We start from the raw sequence: 25807 nt of genomic DNA on the forward strand, positions 1-25807 counted from the left end.
GCAGGCCTGAGCTGGCTTGAGGAAGCACGAAGCTGGGGTGTGGAGGGAGCCTGGTGGGAAGGTGCTCAACTCAGCTGGGTCCCAGCACCTCGCAGTATAGGCTGTCACTCTGTTCTGTCCACTCCCGAGGAAGTGGAGTGAATTTAGACAAGAGATAAATACTCTTGGAGCTGTCCAAAGGCTGCGTGAGTGGCTGTGTCAGTGACCCACTGCAGGCAACAGAAACATCTGCAGAGGGGGATCCCAAATGCCCCCCGGAAGGTCCTACAGGGGTCTCCTCATTTCCTGATCTGGGGAATCCTAGTCCTGTTTATCTTATTTCAATCTGTGGGGTTTTTTTCTTTCTAGAAAAGGTTTGAGGTGTGTAAGACACACCTCCAGAGAAAACAGATAAAAACAGGAAAGCGTTAGCTGAGTTCCCAGGCAGTCAGTACGGGCCCGCTGACTCATGCCTCTCAGATGTCAAGCAGAGGAGCACATACACCGGGAGACACTCTTGTCCCAGTATCCGAGGAAAGTCCCATGTGGGACACCGAGTGTGCTTCTGAGTCTGACATATTACTGGAGAGGTGAGAACAGGCCACCTGTCCCCTCTACTGCCTGTTTCTCAGGATGCTTTCCAGGAGAGCATCTCAGACCTCTTCTGAACATGGCGGCCACAGTAAGCTAGTGCAGCCACAGTCCCCTGATGCCTCTGATACTCTGCCTGACAAAGGCTGGAGCCATGCTGGAGTGTCCAGATGGGCTCATAGGGACACCACCATGATGACTTGTGTCACATGGCCGTGTCCATCTGGCTGCTTAAAGGAGCTGATGGGATGCAGGGAATCATGGGGCTACAGGGCAGAGTGGGAACTGACCTACCACTGAGAACTCGGAGACTTTAGGGTCAAAATTCTTTCCCAGAGACCTCACGCTCCTCCAAACAGAATGTCTGGCTGGGTCAGCAGAGCATTCTCTGCCACTGTGTGGAAAGCACCAGAAAAGCAGGGCCCACTAGAGACCCACTGGCTAGGAATTGGGATAGAAATTCACAGGCAGCTATGGCTCAGTCCCCACTTACCCTGTGACCTTGTTTGTCCTTCACCCCAAACCCCAAGTCCTTCCAGCCCCAAGTCAGGCACTCAATGCAGAAAGCTTGTACCTCTTGGGGTGTTGGCTCTCCATCCTCTGAGAACTATGGCCCTCAGTGCTGGGCCTTGGATACAGCTACTGTGGTCTGTGCAGTACAGGCCACGAGGACTGTGCCTTCAGGTCTCGTGAGGAGAAGGCTGTCTGCCTCCTGCTGCTGATCTGTAGTTAGTAGGCAGGTGGCAACTAGGATTTAGGAGAAAAAGAAAACTCCCTTAGCTGTTGTTGTAGCTCCTCTATTCCTTCTCTGGAAATTAGGGGGAAAACCAAAACCCTAAACCCTGTGTTAGAAGAGAAGCTGTGGTCTGACTCTTGTTCTGCAGAGCACAGAACTGGCAGTTTGGGTGATTTCTGCACCCCCTAATTCTTCCCTGAATCTGGGGAAGTCTCAGGGCATTTCCTCGGTTCCCCTCAATTGTGTCTTAGTTCCTGAAGTGTGTTTATCATTGCCCCAATCTGAGGCCCATAGGACTAAATTTCCCAGAGGTCACCACCTTGTTATCTGACTGTCCGTGGCAGAGCTGGGATTCGAACCCTGCCAGATGGAAGCCATCCCCAGGCCTCTGCTACCTCAGATGCTTCCCTGTCCTTCCTGTGCTTCCTGGGACATCAGATTAGAGCTATGCAAGGTGGCAGTCTCATCTTGCCTCATGAACCCCAAATGCCAAGTGCACCTGGGGGCCTCCAGGCCAGGGACATAAATGAAAAGGATATTTCTGCTCTCGTCCACACCTGCTGAGCCAAGACTCCTTCCTGGGTGGCTTGGGACTCCGCATTTATACATCTGCTTTCTCAGTCTCCTCAAAGCCTCCACTGCCGCCCTAGTCACATGAGCCTGTCCCATCTTCTCTTGCCCACCCTCCCCACACCCCACCAGATTCCTCCTTGAAAGGGCTCTAACTCCAGCTCTCTGTCCACACTCCCACAGAGTCTGGGAGCACCCCTTTTCCTTGTTGCTAACTCCTGGGGTCCTTTGCCCTAGCTTGTCAAACGTCCCTCAGGCAATGTGCCTTAAGCACACAAGGGTCCAAGGCTAGCCTTATCAGACTGTGTTCCTCTATGACTTGGTCACTCTGCTATTCATCCAGATAGGAAATAACCTTGGGCTGGGAGTAGGCCTGGTTCTCTGAGGGATAGTGGTGGTGTTTGGTGCCTCAGTTTCCCTGGTGACCCCCAGATCAATAGCCTCCTTTCTCTGGCTGTCAGCTGCTATGCTTCTCTGATGCCGAGTGGTCCAGGTAGAGCTGGGCAGGTTGGGCAGGGATGGTAACACATTTGAATGCCTCTTTGCTCCTGCTTTCTCTTGGCAGTAGTGCCTTCTCTCACCACCCTCCTCCCCCTCTTTGCATATACTTATTTATGGTATATGTGCATGTGTGGGCCATAGCTTGCATGTAGAGGTCAGAAGGAGTCAGTTTCCTCCTGTAACTGTGTGTACCCCAGGGATCAAACACAAATTGTAAGACCTGGTGGGAAAGTGCCCTTATCTGACAAAACATCTCACTAGTTCCAGTGTGCAGTCTCGTCCCATCATTGCCCCCCACACCCCAAAGGAGCAAAGAACTATCCAAGGCCACCCAGTGGAACTGGAACTAAAATCCAGGCTGGTTGACTTCAAGGTCATGTCATTTCTGCTCAGCTGCTGCCTCCTTTGACAGAAGGACCTGAGCTGCTCTTGGCCCAGGGCAGAGAAGGCGGGGGCCCTTGGAACCAAAAGGCTTGGAAGAGGGAGGCATGCTAGGGCATTGCCTGAGCAAAGTCTCAGAGCTCGTTGTGATACGAACCCCATGCCAGAGCCTCATATGACCCCTCAGGCATCGTGGGTCTCTGCTCTTTTCAAGAGTCCCTCTGCCTTAGGCAGCTCGAGTTCCCGGCTGTGCCTCCGTCTGCATTCCTGCACAAAGGGTGGCTTTTCACAGAAGACCTTACAAGTCACCTCTGCCTCAGTGTCTCAAGTTTCTAATCCATTTCTACAGTTCAGAGTAGAAGTCAGGTCAAGACACCATAGGCTCAATGGCATGACGGTCAGAGTATGGGTGGAAATGGCCTTTGAAGGATTTATGCATGCTATGATTTAATGAAGCCCAAAGGGTGGAAGTACAAGATTCATCTGAGAGGAAAACAGACGACAGCTTCCGCCACCTTAGGACTCTGCAGCACCTTTGTCACTGTGGCCTGTTGGGGTGTGACCAAGGGTAGGGCCATAAGGGCGTGGTGTCTGTCCTGGCTTCTGACTTCTATGAGGCCTAAGCACTACCTTTGCTGATCTTGGCCCAGCTCTGGATGGAGAATCCTGGCGTGTGTGGACCAAGTGCTCAGAAAAAGATTCTGCACTGTGCTCAGCCATCCCTCTCCTCTGGGTTGGCTCCAGGGCCTTCCTCCACTCCTACTCGTCTGGTCTCTTCTTTCTTGGACTGGTGTGTGAGTGACCATTTCTGGTGTGGAAAAGTGGATTCTCAGCTGGATCTCCACTTGGTCATTGACATAGCAGCCTCAGTCTGACCTCTCGAGGAGATGGTCTATCCCATGTACATACACACTACAACCCATACGTGCACACACTTATTCTTGAACATTCCTCCCCCTTGCACACAAACATACCATAGATAACACATGAGCCATATATGATACACTCATGCACATATCATACTTATGTACACCTCCAGGTGTATGTGTGCACACACCCACACCCACACACATATATACACACACACATACACACACACACACACACATCCGTTCAATAGCACATAGATGTATCCATGTACCTCACACATGTCTTCTCCAACACACAGGGATTATACACTGCACACAGCCACCACTTAATTCTCCCTGAGCCTAGAGAGAATTCACATACACTGGTGACATTTTCACCAGGCACACAACCTTCTCCGAAGTTACACGTACTTCCCTGGATGCCTTTCCCAACACACAGACTTTCTAAACAGGCTCCCGCGGGCACACTCTGCCGTGCACACACACACTCCAGCTCATACCACCTCAGAGCCCTGCAGGGAGCTCCTTCCGCCTACTGCTCCCTGAGCAGTGCCAGCAGCAGGGGAGGAGTAGGGAGCAGGAGAGGGCGTCAGGACCCAAGCAGAGCATTGGGACCTCTCTGGGCTTAGTGCTCGAGGCTATAGATAAAACAAAACAGAAAGAATTTGAGCTCTCGAACGCTGTAGCCCTGTACACTGCGTGTGTACCCAAGCTAAAGAAGTCTAGATGAGACTAATTCAGTTTCTAAACCCAACTCAACTGACAATTTATTTAAGACAATTGTCTGTCCTGTCTGCTCTGCATCACTGACTTCGATGGGTGTTGTGCACCATCGTGGGGCGGATTCCATTAGGCAGAAAACCTGAGCTGCAATTTCTGCGCGCCTGAAGCCTGGACCATGGGCCTGGTTAGCCATCGTGGGCTCCTATTACCTGCAACCCTGATCCCCCTCTAAAAGAGACCAAGTCTAGCTTTCACTTTCATAGTGGAGCGACAGGAGACTGGTCAAGGTCACACAGCGAGTGGCCGAGCATCCTGTCAGTCCCCGTAGCGTGTTCCAACCAGACCTTGTTCCTGAAATGCAGATGGTAGGAACACAAATCCCCACGGTGAACCCCTGAACAGCTCTGAAAGGCAAGCACAATTTTCTAAAGGCAAGCGTGGTATAAATAATTCATAAGTGGAAGTCATAGCACATATTGGTCATTTCAATAGATAGTAGGTTGCCTTTCTAATTTATGGTTTCAGGGGTGGGGCTGTGATAAAAATAACTTGGTGATTTCTAAAACATCTTAAGTCAACAGATCCCTAGTAGGTTTGTCTGACTTTACAGCCAACAGCCTCACTATCCCGGTTACCATAGAAATGGGATGCCTTGCTCTGTTGCTATGGCTACCACTTTCCAGAACACAATTGGTGGGTCTCATGGTTTGTGATTTGGTTCTGGGGGAAAAAAAAATATAAAAAGAGCCAGAAACTACCAGCTTGTGTTTGTGTAGCACGGTCAAACAGTTGCAGTTGAGTGTCCTGAATTTTACAAGGCAGCCACCTCGTTGGGGTAGCCGTTAGGAGACAGCCACCTCTGGGCTACCTGACAGAGCTCTTCATCCTCACATCACAGACTCAGGAGGGATCAGCTGACCTGATCCTGACCATGGTGGGCCCCAGCTGCTCTGGGAAAGGGCTGGATAAAGGAGCCAACATCACAGGAATGGCAGTCTGAGGGTGGCAGGGAAGACTGAGGGGGCAGAGAGGCAACACAGGCTGGAGCTGCCTGTGGGAAAGTCAGTCGCCCCCTAGTGGGGATGAGGTGAAGACAGGCAGAGGGCTGAGCGGAAATTGCCAGGAGGGTGCCAGAGGGGGTCGAAGTGTGTGTGTGTGTGTGTGTGTGTGTGTGTGTGTGTGTGTGTGTGTCCTCGAAGAGGGGTAGGAATGGGGATTGTATGCTATGTGGTTCCACCACTACTCCATGTGCACACTACTCCATGTGCACATGAGTTGTCTGTGCATGTATACCAGAGTGTGCCAGGCCGGTGTGAGGTAGCATACTATGTTGAGGCCTCTGTGGGTTGGCTCCTGTCTTCTGTGTGTGGTCCAGGCACTGAGCTAGATTCTCTACATCCATGCACTCGTGTCTGAGCTTAGGACATCAGGTAAGTGTGTACGCTGGGTTATTAAGTACTATGGTCTGTGGGTGACTCGGCACACAGTTCATATAGGGCACACAGGTCCCAATGCTTGCCCTGTGGATGACAACCCCAGCATTCCTCTGAAACTTGCTACCTTGGGCCTATGAGGGAGGGCTTGCCTCTTTGTCTGGGATCAATGATCACCACGCTTGTGTGTGTGTCAACCCTCCCCATACCCCACCACACCCTGGTCTTAGCTATGCTCTCTGAATGCTGAATACTATGAGGTCTTTTCTACCAGGGGCTCATCAAAGGCTGAAAGCTACATAGGATGTAGGCTGGACCACACAAGGATGCTCTCATCACTGGTCCATCCTCAAAGGGCTGCTTCTGCTCCAGGGTCTGGGTACCAAGACCTAGGATCCACACAGGTGTGGCCACAATCACGTCTAGTTGGATCTAGTCACCTCTGCCCTTCATCAGTCACATCTTAGGGGGTCTGGGAAGAGGGGGGCCATAGTCAACATCCAATCCAGGGCTGGCTTCTCAGCAAAGCTCAGACAGCTTGATGGTGAGAGAGATTTTTGTCTGAGTTGAGGAAGCTGGGCCTCTGTCTCAACTACCTTACACTCTTTGAAGCCATCGGCTTGGTCCCCAAACCTCTGTTCCTGCTTTTCCTTTTAGACACAGTAGGGATAAGACTGCCTGTTCTACCAAGATGGTTCACATAGTAGGTCCTGGAACTTTGGTAGTTTTTCCGCTCTCCTCCCAATCTTGCTTCTGGCAGAGGGAGGGGCTGTTTTGACTTTGGCTGGCCTGCTAGCCTCTAAGCTTAATGGAACACTGCGGTGCCTCAGCGCTCCAGAAGTTGCTTCTCCCACAGCCCAGAAAGGATCCACATGGACCCAGAGGTCTTTGGGGCCCTGTACTTGCTTGGTGGTGGTTTGGCCTTGTGATAGCAGATACTAAGAGGACAGATGTCAGTCTATCAGAGCTCTCGCCTGACAGAGTCTTTCTATCTGGCTCTAGTCTGGCTCTTGCTTCCCACCCTCAAGCCTCTTAGCAATTGGCCAGTGAGCTCCAGAGTCCCACCTGTCTCTGCCCCTCTGCTCTGGGATTACAAGCGCCCGCCACCACATTTGACTCTTGTTGTCCTTGTTAATGATTTACTTCAGCTGTATTTCATGTGTGCGAGTGTCCGTCTGCATATGTGTGTCTATCTGCGTGTATGGATGTGCACCACAGGCATACCTGGTACCTGTGGAGGCCGCTGGGTTCTCTAGACCTGAAGTTAGAGATGCTGCGAGCCACCACATGAGTTCTGGGGATTGAGTCTAGGTTCTTGAAAGAGAAGCCAAGTGGTCTTAAATGCTGAACCACCTCTCCACCTCCAACTTTTATTTTAAATACAGGTTCTGGGGGTGAATTCCGGGACCCATGCTTGCAAGGCAAACATTTTACCAAGCAAGCCACCTGCTCAGCCTTCCTACGCTAATCTTAATAAGATCTGACCTTTCCCCGGACCCCCACGACCCTATAAAGATCAGTATTCTGAGTGGACAAATGAGAGATCTCTGAAGGCTTATGGGACTCCTGGGAGATCAATGCCCTGTCTGAGCTATTCTCCTGAGCCTTTGCAAACACTAACGAGCCATCGCTCGCTGGAGACAGACTCGCGGCCTCCCCGGGTGGTTGTAGAGATTCCTTGAGGAGCGTTTGGCAAACTGCCTCCCAAGTACCACAGCTGCCAGTGGGAGCCTCACCCAGGGGAAGGGCTATTAACGGGGCACCGAGGATGCATGGGATTTTCCGCACAGAGTGTGTATGGCCAGAGTCTCTCAGGAAGAAGGAACCAATCACAATGGTGGTGAGACATTCTGGTCAGAATGCCATGGAGGCACACGTGGCAAACACACTGGGTACGTGTAGGGTGAGAACCCCGAGAAATCAAGCGTAGCCAGGGCACGGTGATTCTGATGTGCCAGGCTGGGGACTCTGGGCTTTTCCCTGTGGGTGATGTGGCAGCTGGCATGGGCAGCTCTGGGGACCAGTATCTGTGTTGTAAAGACTGAAGCTTAGAGCCAGCTTAGACAGCAGTGGCCCTGTTGAGAGAGATAGAGAGGAAAAGGCTGTGGCAGGGGTCACTGCTGGGGGGGTTGGCCTGTCCTCTGTGAAGGACAAGCTCTGAGGGAGGTGCAGGGAGGGGTCCAGGTCCAAATGCATAGCAGATAAGGATGTGCATTTTTGTTCCAAGGACATGGTGACTTGGGAAAGGCTGTAGAGCTGTGTGAACTGGGGTTGGAGGAGGGTGACTCTCTTTTTTTGCCTCTCCTTTGCTTTCCTGGTTTATCTTCCATGCATCCCAGGTCTGGAAGAGCTGGATCCCGAGAGAAGAGCTTCCCGGCGTCAGAAGACCTCTTCTCCGCCCAACCCCCACATGCCTCAAGGGGTGGAGGGGCTAATAGTTTCAACCCACTGCCTTGCAGGGGGTCCCTGTATGTCTCCTCCTGAGCTGAACAGGGAGCTCTCTGAGAAGTGGAGAGAAGCCTTATCTCTGTGCTGATGCTTGGTGAAGAGTGTCAGGAAGAAAGGATGGATAGGGGAACCAAAGGCTGCGGGTAGTGGACACGTGGGGGAAAGGAAAGAGGGAGGAACAAAAGAAGGAAGTAGGGAGATGGTTTGAATAGAAGAAAGGGAGGGAAAGGATAGAAGGAAGAAAGAATGAGTGGATAGCTAGATGGGTGTGTGAACAAAAGAAAAATGGGTAGGTGCACAGAAGGGAGAGCAGAAGGAAGGAAAGGGGGAAGCAAGGGAGGAAGGCTGCAAATGGGTTGTGTCTGAGAGCATTCCATGAGCAAAGGTTCTGAGAATCTCATTGCTATCAAACCAACAGGAAGCCGGCGCACCGTAACAAGCAGCTTACCCAGTCTCTTTCCTGTCTGTGGGCTCAGGTAGCATGCGACGTGACCCCATAAGACTGCTGGTGTCCTAAAGTGCTCTCTTTCCTGTTCTTCTCCTCCTCCCTACCTGCAGCCCAGAACATGGTTAGGAAGAGCCACTTATTTCTTGGAACCCAGATCCTTTGCCAAGTTGGGCTCCAGGCCCCATAGTCTTGGTTAACCCAACCAAGCAATACAGGGACTCCTAGAGCACACCCCTGGAATAGAGGAAGGGTACCTGTGTCCACCCACACTAAGGCTAAAGCAATCTGCTGCTGATTGGGGTGGGTGGGGGCACTCTTCAAGTAAACAGACGGGAGTCAAAGGAAATAGAATTCTCCCGGGAATCCTCTGGGAGTCGGATTCCAGTAGAGCGGTTTCCTTGTACTTCTCTGTACATGCCAGCCCCAGAGTCACAGTCAGTGTAGCCAAGCATGACAAACACCTCAGATTTCAGTGGCTTAACACAGTACAAACTCTTGAGGATTTTTTTTCCCTGTTGTTTTTGTTTCTCATGAGAGTATTTGTATTTAGTGACAGTCAACCCTAACGGAGCCAGGCTCCTTCTCCTTTGTGGCTCCACTGGACCCTACGGCATCCCCGTTTGACCGGCAGCCAGGAAGGAGCCATAAGTGAACAAGGATGCAGGCTTTGCCATCCAGGCTCAGCAGCAGCACCTACCCCAGCCCCGCCCCCCAGGCTCTGAGGAGGATAACGTGGCATGTCCTCTTAGGTTGTGTTGGAGTGAAGGGGCTCTGTGCTTTGCCTGCCCCTGATATGGCACCCTGCCTGGACCTGCAAGGCACTCCAGGTTTTTCCACTCTGAATGGGAAACCTTTACTCTGACACCCTGTGTTTCTCACCCACAGTACGTGGCCTTTGCCTCCCTCTTCTTCATCCTGGTCTCCATCACAACCTTCTGTCTGGAGACCCACGAGCGCTTCAACCCCATCGTGAACAAGACAGAAATTGAGAACGTTCGAAATGGCACACAAGTGCGGTACTACCGGGAAGCGGAGACGGAGGCCTTCCTCACCTACATCGAGGGTGTCTGCGTGGTCTGGTTCACCTTCGAGTTCCTCATGCGTGTTGTCTTCTGTCCCAACAAGGTGGAGTTCATCAAGAACTCCCTCAATATCATTGACTTCGTGGCCATCCTCCCCTTCTACCTGGAGGTGGGCCTAAGTGGCCTGTCCTCCAAAGCTGCCAAGGACGTGCTAGGCTTCCTGCGCGTCGTGCGCTTCGTGCGCATCCTCCGTATCTTCAAGCTGACCCGCCATTTTGTGGGCCTGCGGGTCCTGGGCCACACGCTCCGTGCCAGCACCAACGAGTTCCTGCTGCTTATCATCTTCCTGGCCCTGGGTGTGCTCATCTTTGCCACCATGATCTACTATGCTGAGAGGATAGGGGCACAGCCCAATGACCCCAGCGCCAGCGAACACACACACTTTAAAAATATCCCCATCGGCTTCTGGTGGGCTGTGGTCACCATGACGACACTGGGCTATGGAGACATGTATCCTCAGACGTGGTCTGGGATGTTGGTGGGAGCACTGTGCGCCCTGGCTGGTGTGCTGACCATTGCCATGCCGGTGCCCGTCATCGTGAACAATTTTGGGATGTACTACTCTTTAGCCATGGCTAAGCAGAAACTACCAAAGAAAAAAAAGAAGCATATTCCGCGGCCACCACAGCTGGGATCTCCCAATTATTGTAAATCTGTCGTAAACTCTCCACACCACAGTACTCAGAGTGACACATGTCCGCTGGCCCAGGAAGAAATTTTAGAAATTAACAGAGCAGGTAGGAAACCTCTTAGAGGCATGTCAATCTGACCTTTCATCTCTGCCCCCTGTAGCAATGATTCCAGATTCAGTCAGACTGCTTCCTTAGTTCCACGGGCGACCCAGGACCCTGTGCCCAATCTTGAGGTGTGGAGCCTGGGACCCCCAGGGAGATGCTGGGCGGCCAAATTTGGAAGGCAAGAGCTTGCTAGAGGAACCTCATTGGTGGCCCTGGGTAAGGAGGTTGATGTGGTTGGTCTCATGAGTTCTGAAGAGACGACCCCAAGGAAGCTTGCTGAGGACTCTCTTAGCAGAAGCCTAGAGGCTGCTGCTTGGTTGGAAGGAGTCAGGCACAAGTCTTTGGCAGGCTACTAACCCAGTGGTAGGCAGGGACAGAGGGAGTGGGACACCATACAGCCTTTTGGTCTGGTCTTTAACATGCGTGCCTTCAGGTTGTGTAGACTGGCAGAGTGGTACGTGAGGTCTGGCAGCTGGGTCCCTGAAAAAAGGCGGTAGCCAGGATTCTCAGCCCTGGCAGAACCTGTCTCTTTAGCTGAGTAGATTCCTGCCCTGACGCTGGCCCGCTACCCAGCTCCAGGTCTCTGCTAGGAGTCGCCCCTAGCCTTCCACGACAAGCTTACTCACCCCATAGCATGCCGAACCAACTCATTCTCTGCCACTACTGTAGAGTTTAGCATTTATCTTTAGGAACCTGTTGGAGTGACTCTGGCTTTCACGTTGTCTGTTTGGGTTGATGGTCCAGTGGGAGTTTCTGGTGACCTTCTGATAGAAGCGGCTGGTGAGCAAAAGACTAGAGAGGGGCCACATCCCGGGCAGCTTAGACGAAAGCATTATGGACCAGCAACAACCTCCCACCACTGAGAGTCGTCCCCACACCTAGCAGTAGGGACTGTAGCAGCAGCAGCAGCAGCAGCAGCAGCAGCAGCAGCAGCAGCAGCAGCAGCAGCAGCAGCAGCAGCAGCAGCAGCAGCAATATAAGACATCCCAACCACTTACCCACACATTCACTGGGAGATGGGGGTGGGGGTGGGGGCGGGGGTAAAACAATACTAGTCACCGAGGGATATATTCTCATATTCCATGGCTAGTGGCTCATTATGGGACTATCTCAGTTTTATGAGAACCTGCGCATAGCACATAAAGTTGACCATGGGGCTCTGGTCTGAAGATGAAAACCCATAGTCTACCTCTACCCATGGAATCCCATTGACTTAACTCTGAGGAGACAGGGGTCTCCAAGGAACAGATGATCCAGAGAAGAAGGACGGCACTGAGCTCAGAGGTACCGGGTGAGTGTGGGGTTGATGTGTGCTGTTCGATGCGTTTAGTCTGTGAAGAGCACCCCATGCCTGGGTCTGGCAGGGGGCTGCAAGGTAGCTCAGCCTCAGGTGAGGACGGCTCCCTTTCCTTGGGCTGCCTCTCTCAGTGGATGATTGATATCCTTCGCTGCTGGTGTGCTATTGGGTTCCCCCTCCCACCCCAGTCCTTTATCCTACTGGCTGGGGCAGCCTAAGCTATGCCCCAAGTCCTACTTCTTTGTCCAGTCCTCTCACCCATCCCTTTCCCTCTCCTTCTTGAGATTCCTGCAGGTACATAAGCAAAATGTAGCTTGTGTTCGACCTTGGGGTAGGGAAGACGGGGGCCCTGAGGTAGAGATAGGCTCCTGATCAAGCCATGTCTCTGTTTTTGGGAAGCCCCAGGCCTATCCTTCTGTTTTGAGTTAGCTGGCCATTTTACCCCAGGAGCCACTACCAGGGCGAGGACAGTTTCCCCAGCTCTGGATGGCCTACCCTCTCCGCAGGTCCACTGTGGGCCCCAGCAGGAAGTGCTCAGCCTGAGGGTTATCACATGACCCTCCTCGGCCCTTCTGACTCACCTTCCCCAACACTGTGTCAGTCAGGATTTGGTGCTCTAAAATGGAGCCCCAGGTCAGTCCATTGATGATCTTGGCTCACTCTAGCCGGATTCCTCTGCACACCCAGACAGTGACATTATTATCCATGTTCTGGGGACAACACACACACACACACACACACACACACACACACACACAGAGACACACACACACACAGTCATACACACACACAGTCATACACACACACAGACACACACACAGACACACACAGACACACACAGAGACACACACAGACACACACACAGACACACACACACACACACACACACACACACACACACAGAGCTAATCCTAAGGACGGTAGCCCTTTCCTCATGTGGCAGCAGAGCTACAAAGCCTACGAATTCCTAGAAAATTTCCTCTGGGTTCCTTAGCCTTGCTGAGCCTTAGCAGTCCTGCCTGGGAGACACCTCATCCTTGCCCAGGTTTCAGGAATTCGGAGATCTCTGGTTTGGGCAGTCTTATGATTAGCTCTCTGAGGTCAAGTTTCATCTTTCTAACACACACATGCACACACACAAATGCACACACACACACATGCACGCACACGCACACGCCTCTTTCCCTTGCCGTTTTGGTGCTGTTCTGATGTTCAGCTCTCCAACCCCTCGGCTCTGAGATTCCAGTCCCACCTTTAGCCTTGTCTTTCACCAGAAACACTGCTCACCTCAGATGCTGGTGTATGAGACCAGGGTTATTTACTGGGGGAGCATATGAAGCCCCCAGAGCTCGTCTTCACCCACCCAATACCACAGGCTCCCTTCCTGGTTAACCCCTTTATTTCTTCTACAGCTGGATGGGCATGAGCTGGAAGAAGTCAGAGAGTAAGGAAGCAGATGGATGGGTAGCGACTAGGCCCGATGGGAATGTGGGAGATGAGATGAGGTCCAGTAGGGTCCTTCAGCAGAGGCAGTCAAGCAAATCCCCAAACAGAGCTTTCTCTAGTTTCATTTCTAACTCTTGGGATAGGGACTGAGCTAGAATGCTGGGCTCCAGCTGTGCCAGCAGCTCCTAACTTCCACCTCTCAGTGAAGCCTCTGTCTGTCTGTCTGTCTGTCCCCAGGGATGTTGTGATCTCTTTCTTTGGGCCATGGCTTGAGTGGCCTCAATATTTGTGGGATCTTGTCCTGAGGAGCTGCCAAGGGTTCAGGTCTCACCTGGCCATGACCTGGGAGGCATGGGGAAGGATTGTCAGGGACTGAGCTCCCTGCTGTCCTCCCAGAAGGAGTCCCCCCCCCCGCACCACGCACCCCTGCTTATAGTGGGGCCAACCGCTTACTCTGGGCAGCTTGGAGTGTCTGCTGTCCCCTCTGTCCTGCCATGTCTTCTTGTGCGTCTTATCTTTGCTCCTGCGATGAGTCAGACCTTTGTGGTGTGGGGTCCCAGGGTTACAGGTCCCCGGTTAAGGGACACAGAGGGATACAGGAGGCAGGTTTGGCTCCTATCCTGCCTGTGGGTGTAGAACCAAAGCTCAGTATCAGAGACGCCCCACTCCCGCCGCCCACCCGCCCGCAGGAGCTACTGCCACAGCCTCAGGTGGCCTTTGGGCAAGTAGTTTCTTTTCTGAGCACCAGAATCCAAAACCCTTATTGCTGGGCCCTCCAGCTGTCCTCTCTTAGGCTACAGTGGCTCCCTGGGACTAGTGCTAGACTGTGGGGTGGTGGGGAAGGTGGCAAAATTGGGGGCAGAATTGATGGAGTAGGACAGGTGGCCAGAGAGAATCCAGCATCAAGGTAGGCCTGGCAACATGGACCCAGGATGGAGTTTGCACTGGCCAATGGGTAAAGGGAGATCTGAAGAGAAATGAGATGACCTTGAAGGCCAGGCATGGGTGTTCTTTTCTGTGTTGTTCATATTCTCTCTCTCTCTCTCTCTCTCTCTCTCTCTCTCTCTCTCTCTCTCTCCTCTCTCCTCTCTCCTCTCTCCTCTCTCTTCTCCCTCCCTCCCTCCCACTAATCATGTCTCTCTTTCTGTGTTTTATTGCATGGGCGTGCTGGTTCCCATGGCCGTGCCTCTCACGGGTTTGTCCCTCTTTAGCCTGGGATGTTTTCCCCTGAGTCCTAGCAGTCCGTGGGCAGACCCCTTTGGGACAAACCCAAGGCAATGCCCAGCCCACGTAATCCTAATCCAGTCCTGCGTGCGCCTGGTGGCGCCCGCTGCTGGTGTGAACAGTAAGTACATCAGAAGAGTCTAGAGATGTCCGAAGAGCCAGCCTACTGACAGAGGGCCTGGTCACATAGGTTCTCCTTGCTCCAAAGTTTTAAAAAAATGACCCTCTCACAGTCGTTCATCTCAGTTCATTTCAAAGCCTGGAAACCATCTCTGAGACACTGACCATGTCACCATTCCATCATCGCAGGCCTGGGGGGACGGTGTCCTGGGGCTCTGGGCTAAGGAGGCAGGCCCAGCTCTCTGAAAGCGAGTAGGAAACCTAGCTGTCAGGAGAGATGGGCAGGTAGGCGGGGACTCTGAGCTTTCTCATGGTTTGGACACTTGACCCTCTTTGGTTATTCTCTCTTCTGGCCATCTGCACTAGAGTTTGGGACAAGAAGTGAATGGCCTGGTTGCTGAGAGCACCTTCAATTGCAGATAAAAAAAAATCAGCCACTCGGCCATAGACCCCTGTTCAAGGTTGAGACTGAAAGAAAACACAGGTTCCAGGGTTATCTTGGAACCTGACTGTCATCCTGTTCCCCTCGATCCCAGATGGTTGCCCCTTGCCCCTGGCCCCCCAGAGAGACTGCCCCACTTTCAAACTCTTTACAGTTTAAGGTGGGAGCCCCAGGGGCAGGAGACGGGTAGGCAGAGACCCAGGGCCAGAGGAGGGGATCTCAGACTGCACTGTCTCTATTGAGGCAGAGACAGGAAAGAGCAGTCACTGTTTGACCCTTCTCTGGACAAGAAGAGCGGGCTGTGGACACCCACTCAAGAGCATCTTTGTCGGCTGGAGAAGATGCTCTTGGAAGCCACCAATCTCCCCCATATAGGTACATGGACCCCAGCTTCCAACCCTCCCTTCCCCACCATGCCACACCCTCATCTCGCCAGCATCCTCCTCCAGCCCACAAACCCTCCACGAGGGAGACAAGAGCCAAATGGAACGTAAGGGAGAATACGCATGTCTGCGGGCACATATGTGTCCCACAGACATGCCCCGTATGCTAGGCAGACCCCAGCTTGTCACATGGTGCCAGAGTTTCCCTAGTAGTAACTGGCCTTTCTGGTTCAGAGTCAATCAGGATCGAAGGCCCTGGGATCTTCAAGGAATGCACTGTACGTGAAATGCCTTGCCGTCTTGTACGACAGACTTTTTTAAGTTCCAAAATTATGATGGGAAACCTTTTTTTTTTTTTTTTGGATTTGCTTTACGAATAAACCTGATTGGTCCATTTCTCTTTTGACTGACTGCCTCTTTTTAGTGCTATTGATGTCCACGGGTGGCGATCCCACTCACGTGCATGCCATGTGTGCGTGCACACGGAAGGATCACTCCTGAATGTAGTCATACGATGTCACCAGGATCATGGGAGAGGGTCAGACAGAGCTGGGAGTCTCCTGTAGCTTTCTTTCAGAGAGCCTCCCCTAGTACATCCCCCAGGTTGCTTTCTTCCCTCACCAGAGGGCTCTCCCATGAGGCTTCCCCCATAGGTGCAGTGCTCGACTGGGTTTTACCCTAGCAGTGTCCCCAAGAGGGACAGAGATGATGGACAAAGCTCAGTCAGAGCCACCACTGCCAGGTGCTGAAGGTCTCCAAATCTTTGCTCTTGAAGTTAGGAGGGCCAGGGTGCTTGGCTGTGGCCACATTTAGCCCCCAGCCCCCAACATATATGTTCCCCTGAGACCCCTTTCCAGGTTCCTTCTTAAGCTACTGCAGAAGCCAAGCCTCAAAAATTCCCCCATCCAAGGCCATCAGAGTCTGTCGTCTCCCGCACATCCATTTGCTCTGCTTTGCCAGCGATGCTGGTGGAAAGGACGGGAATGTGAGCCCCTTCCACATCGCTGTCCAGCGATCGCAGTCTCATGCACATACCTATGTCTTTGTTGTGCAAGCGACCGGGTCCCCTGGCGTGGTCTGTGGAAGCGCTCCTTGGTGTGTGTGGGCAGCCGTGTATGTCTGCATGGGGACAGAGCAGATGGGACGGTCTGATCGGGTCTGTGGGGTGACACTGGAGGCTAATCTGCAGGAATGATGGGGTAGAGCAATCAGGTTGTGTCCCTATGGGGGCAATGAAATGTATGACCAGGCCTAGTCTGTGCAGGGCACGTGAGATGGAAGGGACATGGTTGGGTCTTTGGAGACAGTATGGTGTGGCCAGCGCTTGTCTGTGTATAGGACAAAGTTTCAGAGGGCTGTGTGATCAAGCTGTCTGTATGGAGTACAGTCTCAGAGGGACCAGATTGGGTTCCTGTAAGGACAGAACAGAGGTGTGGCCAGTCTAGTCTTTCTGGAGCATAAGCATGGTAAAATAAGGTTTGTTTGGGGGACAGTGTAAAATGCATGTCCAGGCTAGTCTATAGGGGGGAAGGCATATCCAAGGGACCAGACCATGTCCCCGTCGGGACAGGATAGAAGGTATGAGTAAGCTTTGTCTGTATGGGATAAAGTCATAGAGGTACCAGATTTGGTCCTTGTGGGGACAGAGAAGAAGCCAGGGGCATCTGAATGGTCAAGTTGGGTCCTACCTAGAGTGGTGGGTGGCAAGCTGAGTGATCAGACTTGGGGGAGGGGATATTCCAGGAACCAAAGGATAAAATGGGAGCTGCGTGGGCAGGAGTGGAGGAGGTCAGGTGGGGTCTGAATGTTGCTGGGAAGCAGCCTGGTGCTGGTTAAAGCAGAGGGGTCTGAAAGGCTGCCCTTCTGGGTGTCTGTCTGTCTGTCTATCTTCTCCCTGAGCTGTGTGTCTGATCCTCTCCCCATGAATACACCATATCATTCTGTCTCATTAACGCTGCCTTGGGCCCTGGGCCTGCCCCCAGCACCACACGCCAGGCCCATCACCAATTCATCTTTTTGCAAACTTTGAGCAAACCTAGGAGTCTCTCTCCCTCTCTTTCTCTCTCTCTCTTCCCTACATCGTCAGTAGCCCACCCCAGCCTTGCACCCTCCTCCATGGACCACCCACTGTTCTTGCCTCAGGAACGAGAAGTCGTTTGTCGAATGCCCCACCTTCGGCCTGTCACCCCCTCTCACTAAATGGTTTTCAGTGTCTCAATAGCTTCTGCTTATATGTTTGAAGATTCCAAACTGAATGGGGAGGTGGCGAAGGCCGCGCTGGCGAACGAAGACTGCCCCCACATAGACCAGGCCCTCACTCCCGATGAGGGCCTGCCCTTTACCCGCTCGGGCACCCGCGAGAGATACGGACCCTGCTTCCTCTTATCAACCGGGGAGTACGCGTGCCCGCCTGGTGGAGGAATGAGAAAGGGTATGTAGAGGATCTCGGAGCTCTCTGCATTGGCCGGGCCCGCCTTGCGCTCCCGCAGATGGGTGGGTAGGGCGGCGGGCAAGGGGTGCTGAGGGGTAGGTAGGCACACTGAAGGGGTAATGGGGGGAAGTCCCCCTGGAGGTTGGCCTCTAGAGGTCAGAGTTCTTTCTCCAAGGGGCATGGAAGCAAGCTGGCAGAGAGAAGCTGAGGGCCAGGCAGCTGCAGGCTGGTATTCAGCTAAGTGGTAGGAAGGGTCTTGGCCAGAGTTGACGACCGTGGTCTGTAAGCCCAAGGCAAGGGGGTACTCAAGGAGACAGGGGGAGGCTCAGCTCCCTCAGATTTCTCCCATGGGGCAGAACACGTCCTAAAGGTAAAGTGTTCTCTCCTAGCCTCTAGTTGTGGAGGACTATTCAGCTTAGCCACATCCTGCGAGTTTAGTCTAAAGTTCGTCTATGGAAGAAGTATCCTTTAAAGAGAAACGGCAGGGCAGTGGGAAGAGAGGCTTCAGAGAAAGGTGGCTTAGGAACTGGGCGATTAGGTCACTATGCTTGCAGAGGTAAGCTGTGTGCTAGCCAGAATATGAGGAGTGGCAGACAGAGAACTTGCCAAGATGAGGTATGTCAACAGAACTTGTATAGCTCTTTCCATGGCCAGAGCTCATTATTACTGCCCCAGGGGTAGTCAGCACCCCCTTGTGGCGGGTGAAAGCTCTGGCCAGCGGTGTTCTTACAGCTGGGATTTGGAGAGGTTTAGCACGGGCTGCCTGGGGAGGAGTTCAGAACACTCCACATAGGGCTGCAGGCACTGGCCTGGGCCTTTCTCAGGGCATCAGACTAGCTGGGAAGTCCATGCATGTTCCTGTGCACCTCACGCTCACACAGACACCCAACGACAGGGAGCAGGGCGGGCCAGAGGGGAGTCAAAACCTTGAAAGTAACCGCTGGTGTGTAGTCCCGGGTCTCTGTCGACTACACTAGTGTTGGAAATGGTCAAGTCAGACACAAGGGGAACAACAGACTTCGAGAATCAAAGGCAGGTCTAGAAGAGGAGAGGTAGCCCCCACCAAGATGAGGGACAGTCCTTCGGGTGGCACGTGGTGGCTTAGTTATACCTGTCTCATTCAGGCTGGTCTCTGCTTGTTTGCCCTGCCTGAGGTCCCCTGGACCTCAGCGCGGTGTGCTGCTCCCTGCATGGTGCTGCATGGCAGAGGGCTACCAGCCTTGCCGGGAGCCCCATCCTTGGCACGGATGGGGCTGCTGCTCTCTTTGCAACTGGCTTCTTCCCAGGTAAAGCCTGTAGGATGCCCAGGAGCAGGGGCCACCCTGAAGAGTAGGGAGAAACTGTCTCCACGGTTGTGCCCTGCCCAGCAAGGTCCCATGGGGCTGCCTGACTCCTTGTCTTGATTGCTGAATCAGTCGGTGTGGCCCAAGACAACAGAATGTCTCTACTGTGCTTCCAGAAGTCGAGGGGATGTGGGACAGAAGCTACCCCCCCCATTTCTTAGTAGTTCTAGGAAGTACAACCCCCATCCATAGGTGATCCCCAGTCTCAGAACCCACCCGGGCTTGGGTGCTGGACTCTTTGGGAGGCACCAAGGGTGAAGGCCCCATCCGTATCCATCCAGCCCGGCTCTCATGGCTCCTGATAGCAACAAGAACTTGCTTTGCTCTGGCTGATTCGGAGCCCTTTAGGTCTGCAGGTGCAGAGCAGAAGTAGGGACTTCACCTGTCCTCCCCCCCCAGGAGGGAAGAGAGAGAGGCTGCTAGGCTGGTCCGCTGCATGGGAAACAAGCCAGCTGGAGAAGAACCTGCCTGCCTCTGCATGCGGCTGTTCAGTCTCTCCTCCTCCTTCCTTAACAACTAAGCACCGAGCGAGCGGGAGGGGAAAGCGAGAAGAGGAGCTCAAGTGTTAATTGTATTCTCTACATACAGATCTTTGCAAAGAAAGCCCTGTCATTGCTAAGTATATGCCGACAGAGGCTGTGAGAGTGACTTGACCAGGCGGCTTGGCCGAGGACACTGGTGGCTATTAAGCATCTGGGTGGACCTGCAGCCCCTCCTCACCCTCGGACAGAGTAAATTCACGCCATGCAGGTTTGCCGGACGAGTCCGAGTGGCCCCGGGCATTGTACTAAGACGGACGTAGCTTTTTCTACGGCCCACGGTAACTGACCGTAGAGGATTCGCCCTTCTTTCTTTTGATTTTCTTTTTCTTTCTTTTTTTTTTTTTTAGAAGTTACCTTTTATTTGGGGAGGGGGGGTCAAGGGGAGCCTTAGCATGACTTGCATGAAGTTAAACAGAAAACCCAGCTAAACCAACCCCACCAGCCCCTGCTGTGACTGTATGCTCACTCTAACCACCACCGAGAACCAGAGAAAAGCAAGAGTCTCTTATTTCTTCCAGCATTCTTTGACACGTAGTGTCGGAGTCAAACTGTGACGGCGCTTGGTAGAACCCTGTACATTTCCGGGAGTGGGTGCGGGGGGGGGGGGAGGTCAGGGACTAAGGATGGGGCCAGGGGAGTGGATTGCTTTTTTGTACACGAGACCCAGAGGAAAGGTCCCAAAAAGGCAGTCAGTCATCGGTCACATTGACCTCACCTTCATAGCTCACCTCTCGCTCGGAAAACCAAGAACTATGCTCCGAATAGGATTGTGGAAATTCACACTGCCACCCTCTTCCACCTCCGTTTGGCATGCTTGCGACCCAATGGACCTCTCCCCAAGACCCCGACAGCGGCTAGTTTAGGTCAATTCTCTCATCTTGGTGTGTAGCTCCAGTGTGACCAAGTTTCATAACAAATTGTTCATAGTTACACCACATGGATTTTCCAATGTCATTTTAAAGCCAGGATGTAGAGTCCCTCCAGTTCAGGACCACCAGAGGGGCGCCTCCCCTCCACCTTTACTAAGGCGAAAACCGACACTGTATGCAATTTAGTACTTCAGAGCTCAAAGAAAAAAAAAAAAAGAAAAAAAAAGAAAAAAGAAAAACTGCATGCCCAATGTTATGCAAAGAGATTCGAGCATGAAATAAATTTTGTAACATGGTTTCTGTCTAGTCTAAAGCAGATTTGTTTTTCTGAAGCAATCGGAGGCTCGCAGAGACACGCTTCTGCATCTCGAATAAATATAGTATTTTCCCAACAGAAACAGAGGACAGTAGCTTGGCTTTGGTCTGATTCTAAAATTAGTGCGTGTGGTGGGGGGAAAGATGATATTTTTGAAAAACACATGCTTGAGTTGAAAAAAAAATGCAACATCTCGAGCTTTTACTGCAACATTTCCTGGAAAGACAGCAACCTCCCCTCCCTCCCCGGGCCTGGCCCTGGGAATAAAGAACTGACTTTTGATCTGAAGGAGTGAGTTGAGTGTTTACTGCCTCCGAGCTGTATCTCCATTTGTTCTGCCAAGTGGGTGTGGCTACGACTGTTGTCATCTAAGCTGAGGTGCTGCTGGGTTCTCAGGATGCTGTCCCTGCAGGTTAGGGCTGCAGATCCTGTTGGGTCAAGGGAAGGAAGCAACACCTCAGAAGTAACGAAGCCCTGACAATGTCTGGCACATGCTCTGTGGGGCTCACCTGCTATGGTTCTCTGACTCATCTCGGTGGCTCTCTATGTGAGGCCTTGTCAGAGTGACTCACTGCCCTGGGCAGCCAGAGGTATTTCCCTGATGGGGCTATCCTTGGGCCTGACTGTCAGGTCTGGGTACCCTGGCCAGCTCCCAGGGCCTTGTCTAGAGACTGCCTCACTGAATAGGCCTCTCAGCCTACACACCTAGGAAAGGGTACAGTCGGTTCCAGAACCTTCATTTGCAGGTTTGGGTGTGGGGTAGAATGGAGGATCTGATCCTCCCTGATCCATTGGTGATTCCAGAGTTGTTCAGTGCAAAGAGTCCCGAAAGGCTACGCCGTCAATCTTGGAGCATTTTAAGATGAGAGATAAGGTCAGAGCTGGCAACATGCTGCTCAGGGCCACCAGCACAAAGGTGTCAGTACCCTGTATGGTTTCAGTCTCTTTGCCACCACCCAGCACACCCTGAGTCTGTGATCCTATGGGTTGGTGGGATGTTGAAGGTGGTTAGCGAAGTTTTACCTACGTGTTTCTCGCCTCCTCTGACAACTTGCCTCAACTTCCTGGTACCCAGGCTCCACCGTAACTGAGAGTGGTTAACCACTGCCCTCTTCTGAGTCTCAGGATACACAAGTGGAACGGCCTCTGAGGTCAGTGTTGACATAAGCCAGGAATCTACTAGGAAGGTGAGAATTTACTGAACAACGCAAAGCCATCTGGAATACAGGGCTATAGGAGCTCCTCCTAGAGAGCGGGAATGAACCACACCGAGGGTCTACTGTGTAGGGTGCATCTCACACACACTGCCCAATGCCAGCTCAGAATAACCCAGTCACCCCACATTCCAGCCAAGACAATAAAGTACAAAGGGGCAACAAGCCCAAAGCTGCAAAGCCCAGTGAAAACTGAACTCCAGGTCGGAAGCTCCAGAGTTCATATTGGACTACTAACGACTTAATGGGGCTGGTCCTTGATGAGAAGTCCTGGATTCTGAACCCCGGGCTCTTAGGATTTCACCTCCTGCCTCCTTCGTGGAGTGTCACAGCTGTGACAGAACTTTATGTTCTGTTCCAGATCTCTCCTGATTCATAGCTGGTCAACCCTACTTTTGCTGCCTTATGGGTGAAGTTTATACCCCCTTGGCTAGTTGTCCAGAAGCCCACCAGCCTTCTCTACCTGTCCTCTCTGTGCTCCACCCACCTCTGTGCTCCAATCAGGAGGCAGGTCTGAAGCTGTGACAGTCACACTTAGCACCCACCTCCAACTCATCCCCACTATCTCCCATGGCTAACTGCAAAGGACCACTAAGTCTCCTCACCCAGAGTAGACGATGCCTGGGCATGGTGAAAAGGACTTATTCTGAGTTACAGGCCTGGATTCACTCCCTAGGCACCACGCTACCCATCTTAGTCAGGGTTTCTACGGCTGCAATGAAACACCACGCTCAAAAGCAAGTTGGGGAGGAAAGGGTTTATTCAGCTTACACGTCCATATCACTGTTCATCATCGGAGGAAGTCAGGACAGGAGCTCACACAGGACAGGAACCTGAAGGCAGGAACTGATGCAGAGGCCATGGAGGGTGCTGCTTATTGGCTTGCTCCTCTTGGTTTGCCTGGCTTGTTTTCTTATAGAACCCAGAACCACCATCCCAGGGATGGCCCCACCCACCATGGGCTGGGCTTCCCTTGTCAATCACTCATTAAGAAATATGTCGTATAGCCTTGCCTACAGCCCAGTCTATGGAAGCATTTTCTCAGTTGAGGTTCCTTTCTCTCAGATGACTTTAGCTTATGTCAAGTTGACATAAAACCAGCCAGCTCACCATCCAAGGTTATTCTAGCAGACTCCAGGCTGTCATAGTCAAGGGTGGAAGATGGCTCAAGGGAAGACAGGTATTCGTGTTCAGAAGGGGAGGGTGGGTGTGGGAAGTAGGTATGACAACAGCTGCTGCATGCTGGGTCTTCAACACTTACTCCAGGGCCCGGCCAAACAAAATGCAAACACACAGTGGGGGTGTTTCTTCCCATGAGGGGCAAGGGTGGGGAATGAAGGCAAAGTTATGTTGAAAATACATTTTTCTTTAAATGAGCGCTTTTCTCAGGTTAGCTCCTGTGACCCCAATGAACCTAAGCAGGTGAGGGGAGTGACAGTGTCAAATGTCCACAAGACCTGTAGACTGGTTCTCCAAAAGCTGTAAACAGAATAAAGTGGAGTGGACAAGGATGAGACCTCAGAGCTCGCTCAGTCAACGTCCCACTCCAACGACCCCTGGGGACACAGAGAAGATCATTCATTTACATTTTGCTTAGTTCTAGAGTTGACTGAGCGCCGGTTCCTTCATGGACTGCCAAGAAAAGGGACTTGGTTAACATCTTGGAAAACCAAACAGCTACCAGCTGAAGGAAAAAAAAAAAAAAAACAACCTCCACCTATCAACTGTCCTTCCTTGACTCTGGTGTTTATATCCATCAGAGTCTGGCAGCAGAGTGAGGAGGATGCCTTCTGTCCACACTGCCATCAGGAAGGGCAGAATGGGGGTGGCTGAGGTGAGGAGGTGGGCAGGGAACCATTCCTTCCTGCACGTGGCGCCTGCTTCTAGAAGGATTTGACCCACCTGCTCTAGATGAAAGAACTCAGTTAGCGTCTACGAGCTGATCCTGTTCAGGATGTGGAAACGTCTACCTCCTATGAACAGGGCACTGGGCTCCAAGGCTCACGGTTGAATGGGAGGCTCAGGGTGTGGAGTTCTCCAGCACGTACTGAAAGAGACAGAAGGTAGCTCGCCTCCGGACAAGATGGTGTTGGCTCCTTGTGCCTGGAAACTATCTAGGTAGAATGGGTCACATGGGAATGCTTTCAGGCTCTCAGCCTACAGGACAGTAACCTTGAGCTTGCTCCAGTAAGCCATACTGGGGGTGACTGCTCTATTTCTGTGGGCTTGGCCATGCTAGCAAGAGAAGATCAGAGGACAAATGTTACTGCTGGCTTCTGGGTCTGGTAGGTGGGGTTGTGAAGAGCAAGGTGTAGTTCTTAGGACCAGTGCTAGGAGCAAGACTTCATGCCTGGGGCTGCAGGTCAGTCTGGGGCTGTAGGTCTGGGCTCAGGCCTGAGGAGTTTGGAGCAGACTTCCTCCAAACCATCTGAGGGGAACCCACTCCTACTCAGCTCACCCACCCTCCCACCCTCGTCTGGTTCAGGGCTCTGACTGGGTGGCCCTGGGCCAGGAATGAGGTGCATCTCCCCCTTTTAGCCTCCATTTTCCCCTGATGAGCAACAACAATGGTTGAAGGAGATCAGCAGTTTCTACACTTTCTCAAGGAGCCACTGACTACATACAGTCTCGTGCAGAGCGCATCACATAACGTAAAGGCAAAACCAACACTGCCTAACATAACCAGGAGATGGGCAAGCTTCTCACTGTCTACCTGGCCCCCTTCACCAGTCTGCAAGGAGATGTCTGAAGCACTGAAGGATGTAAGCTGTTGGTTTTGGGTCTTTTTCATTGTTTTGTTTTGTTTTGTTTTGTTTTTGAGACAGTGTCTTACTATGTGACCCTGACTGGCCTGGAACTTGCTATATAGACCAGGCTGGCCTTAAACTCACAGAGATCCACCTAGCTCTGTCACCATGTGCTGGTATTTAAGGAATATGCCACCATGCCAGGCTCTGGGGAGTGTAGTTTGGAGGCCTCTAGGCTTTATGCTGAAGGGAAGTCAGCTTTAATGTCCTAGGATTCTGTAACCACTGAAGCTACCAGAGCCTCAACACCCCAGCTCTGAGATGATATAGTCCGTCTGCTACAGTGACCCCAGAACCCTATCTGGCTGGAGGAAGACTTACGAATCTTCTGAGAGTTTCCTGGCTCCAGACAGCCTTCTCTGCACTTGGGGTCTCCTCTGCTTGTTCCTCCCAGAAGCCCTGCATTCTCTCCACTTACTCATTCCACTCTCCGTACCCAACCCAAAGCCTTTGCCTGGGTCCTGGTCTCAAAGACACAGATGTCCTTCCTTCTGAGGCTCCAGGCAGGGTGCCTCGGTACCTTACAGGCAAAGTAATGGGCCCTGGACAGAAAATAAAGCCCCAAGTCAGAGGGGAGGTGTGTGCTGCTCTAAATGTGACCTAGAATCCTCCACCTTCTGACCTAAACACAGCCATGGGGTGAACATCATGTAGGGCCAGAGCCTCCTTCTGATGTTGTCACTTTGCATGCCCTTTAGTGAGAAGCCCCTCATCCGCATCTGCTGAGTAGAAACGATGTCCTCTCTGAGCACTGGGCAAACAGATCCTTGTTCTCACCTGCAGGCCTGCCCAGCATCAAGGCTTCCTGACCCCCTCTCGAGCTGACAGGACGATTATTGACCCCATAATCTATCAGAAGGATTCTCCAGGGAATC

General features: G+C 52.4%; 1 protein-coding gene across 1 annotated transcript in view; it reads left to right on the forward strand.

Annotated features, from left to right (window-relative positions):
• Positions 1-20892, forward strand: part of Kcnc1 (potassium voltage-gated channel subfamily C member 1) — a 41788-nt gene extending 20896 nt beyond the window's left edge. Inside the window, 3 exon segments of the mRNA NM_012856.2 lie at positions 9565-10498; positions 17653-17841; positions 19773-20892. Coding sequence (NP_036988.1) covers positions 9565-10498; positions 17653-17841; positions 19773-19837 — 1188 coding nt within the window. The 3' untranslated portion in view covers positions 19838-20892.
• The last annotated feature ends 4915 nt before the right edge of the window (positions 20893-25807 follow it).

This window comes from Rattus norvegicus, chromosome 1 (genome assembly GCF_036323735.1).
Source record: "Rattus norvegicus strain BN/NHsdMcwi chromosome 1, GRCr8, whole genome shotgun sequence".
Lineage (NCBI taxonomy): Eukaryota > Metazoa > Chordata > Mammalia > Rodentia > Muridae > Rattus > Rattus norvegicus.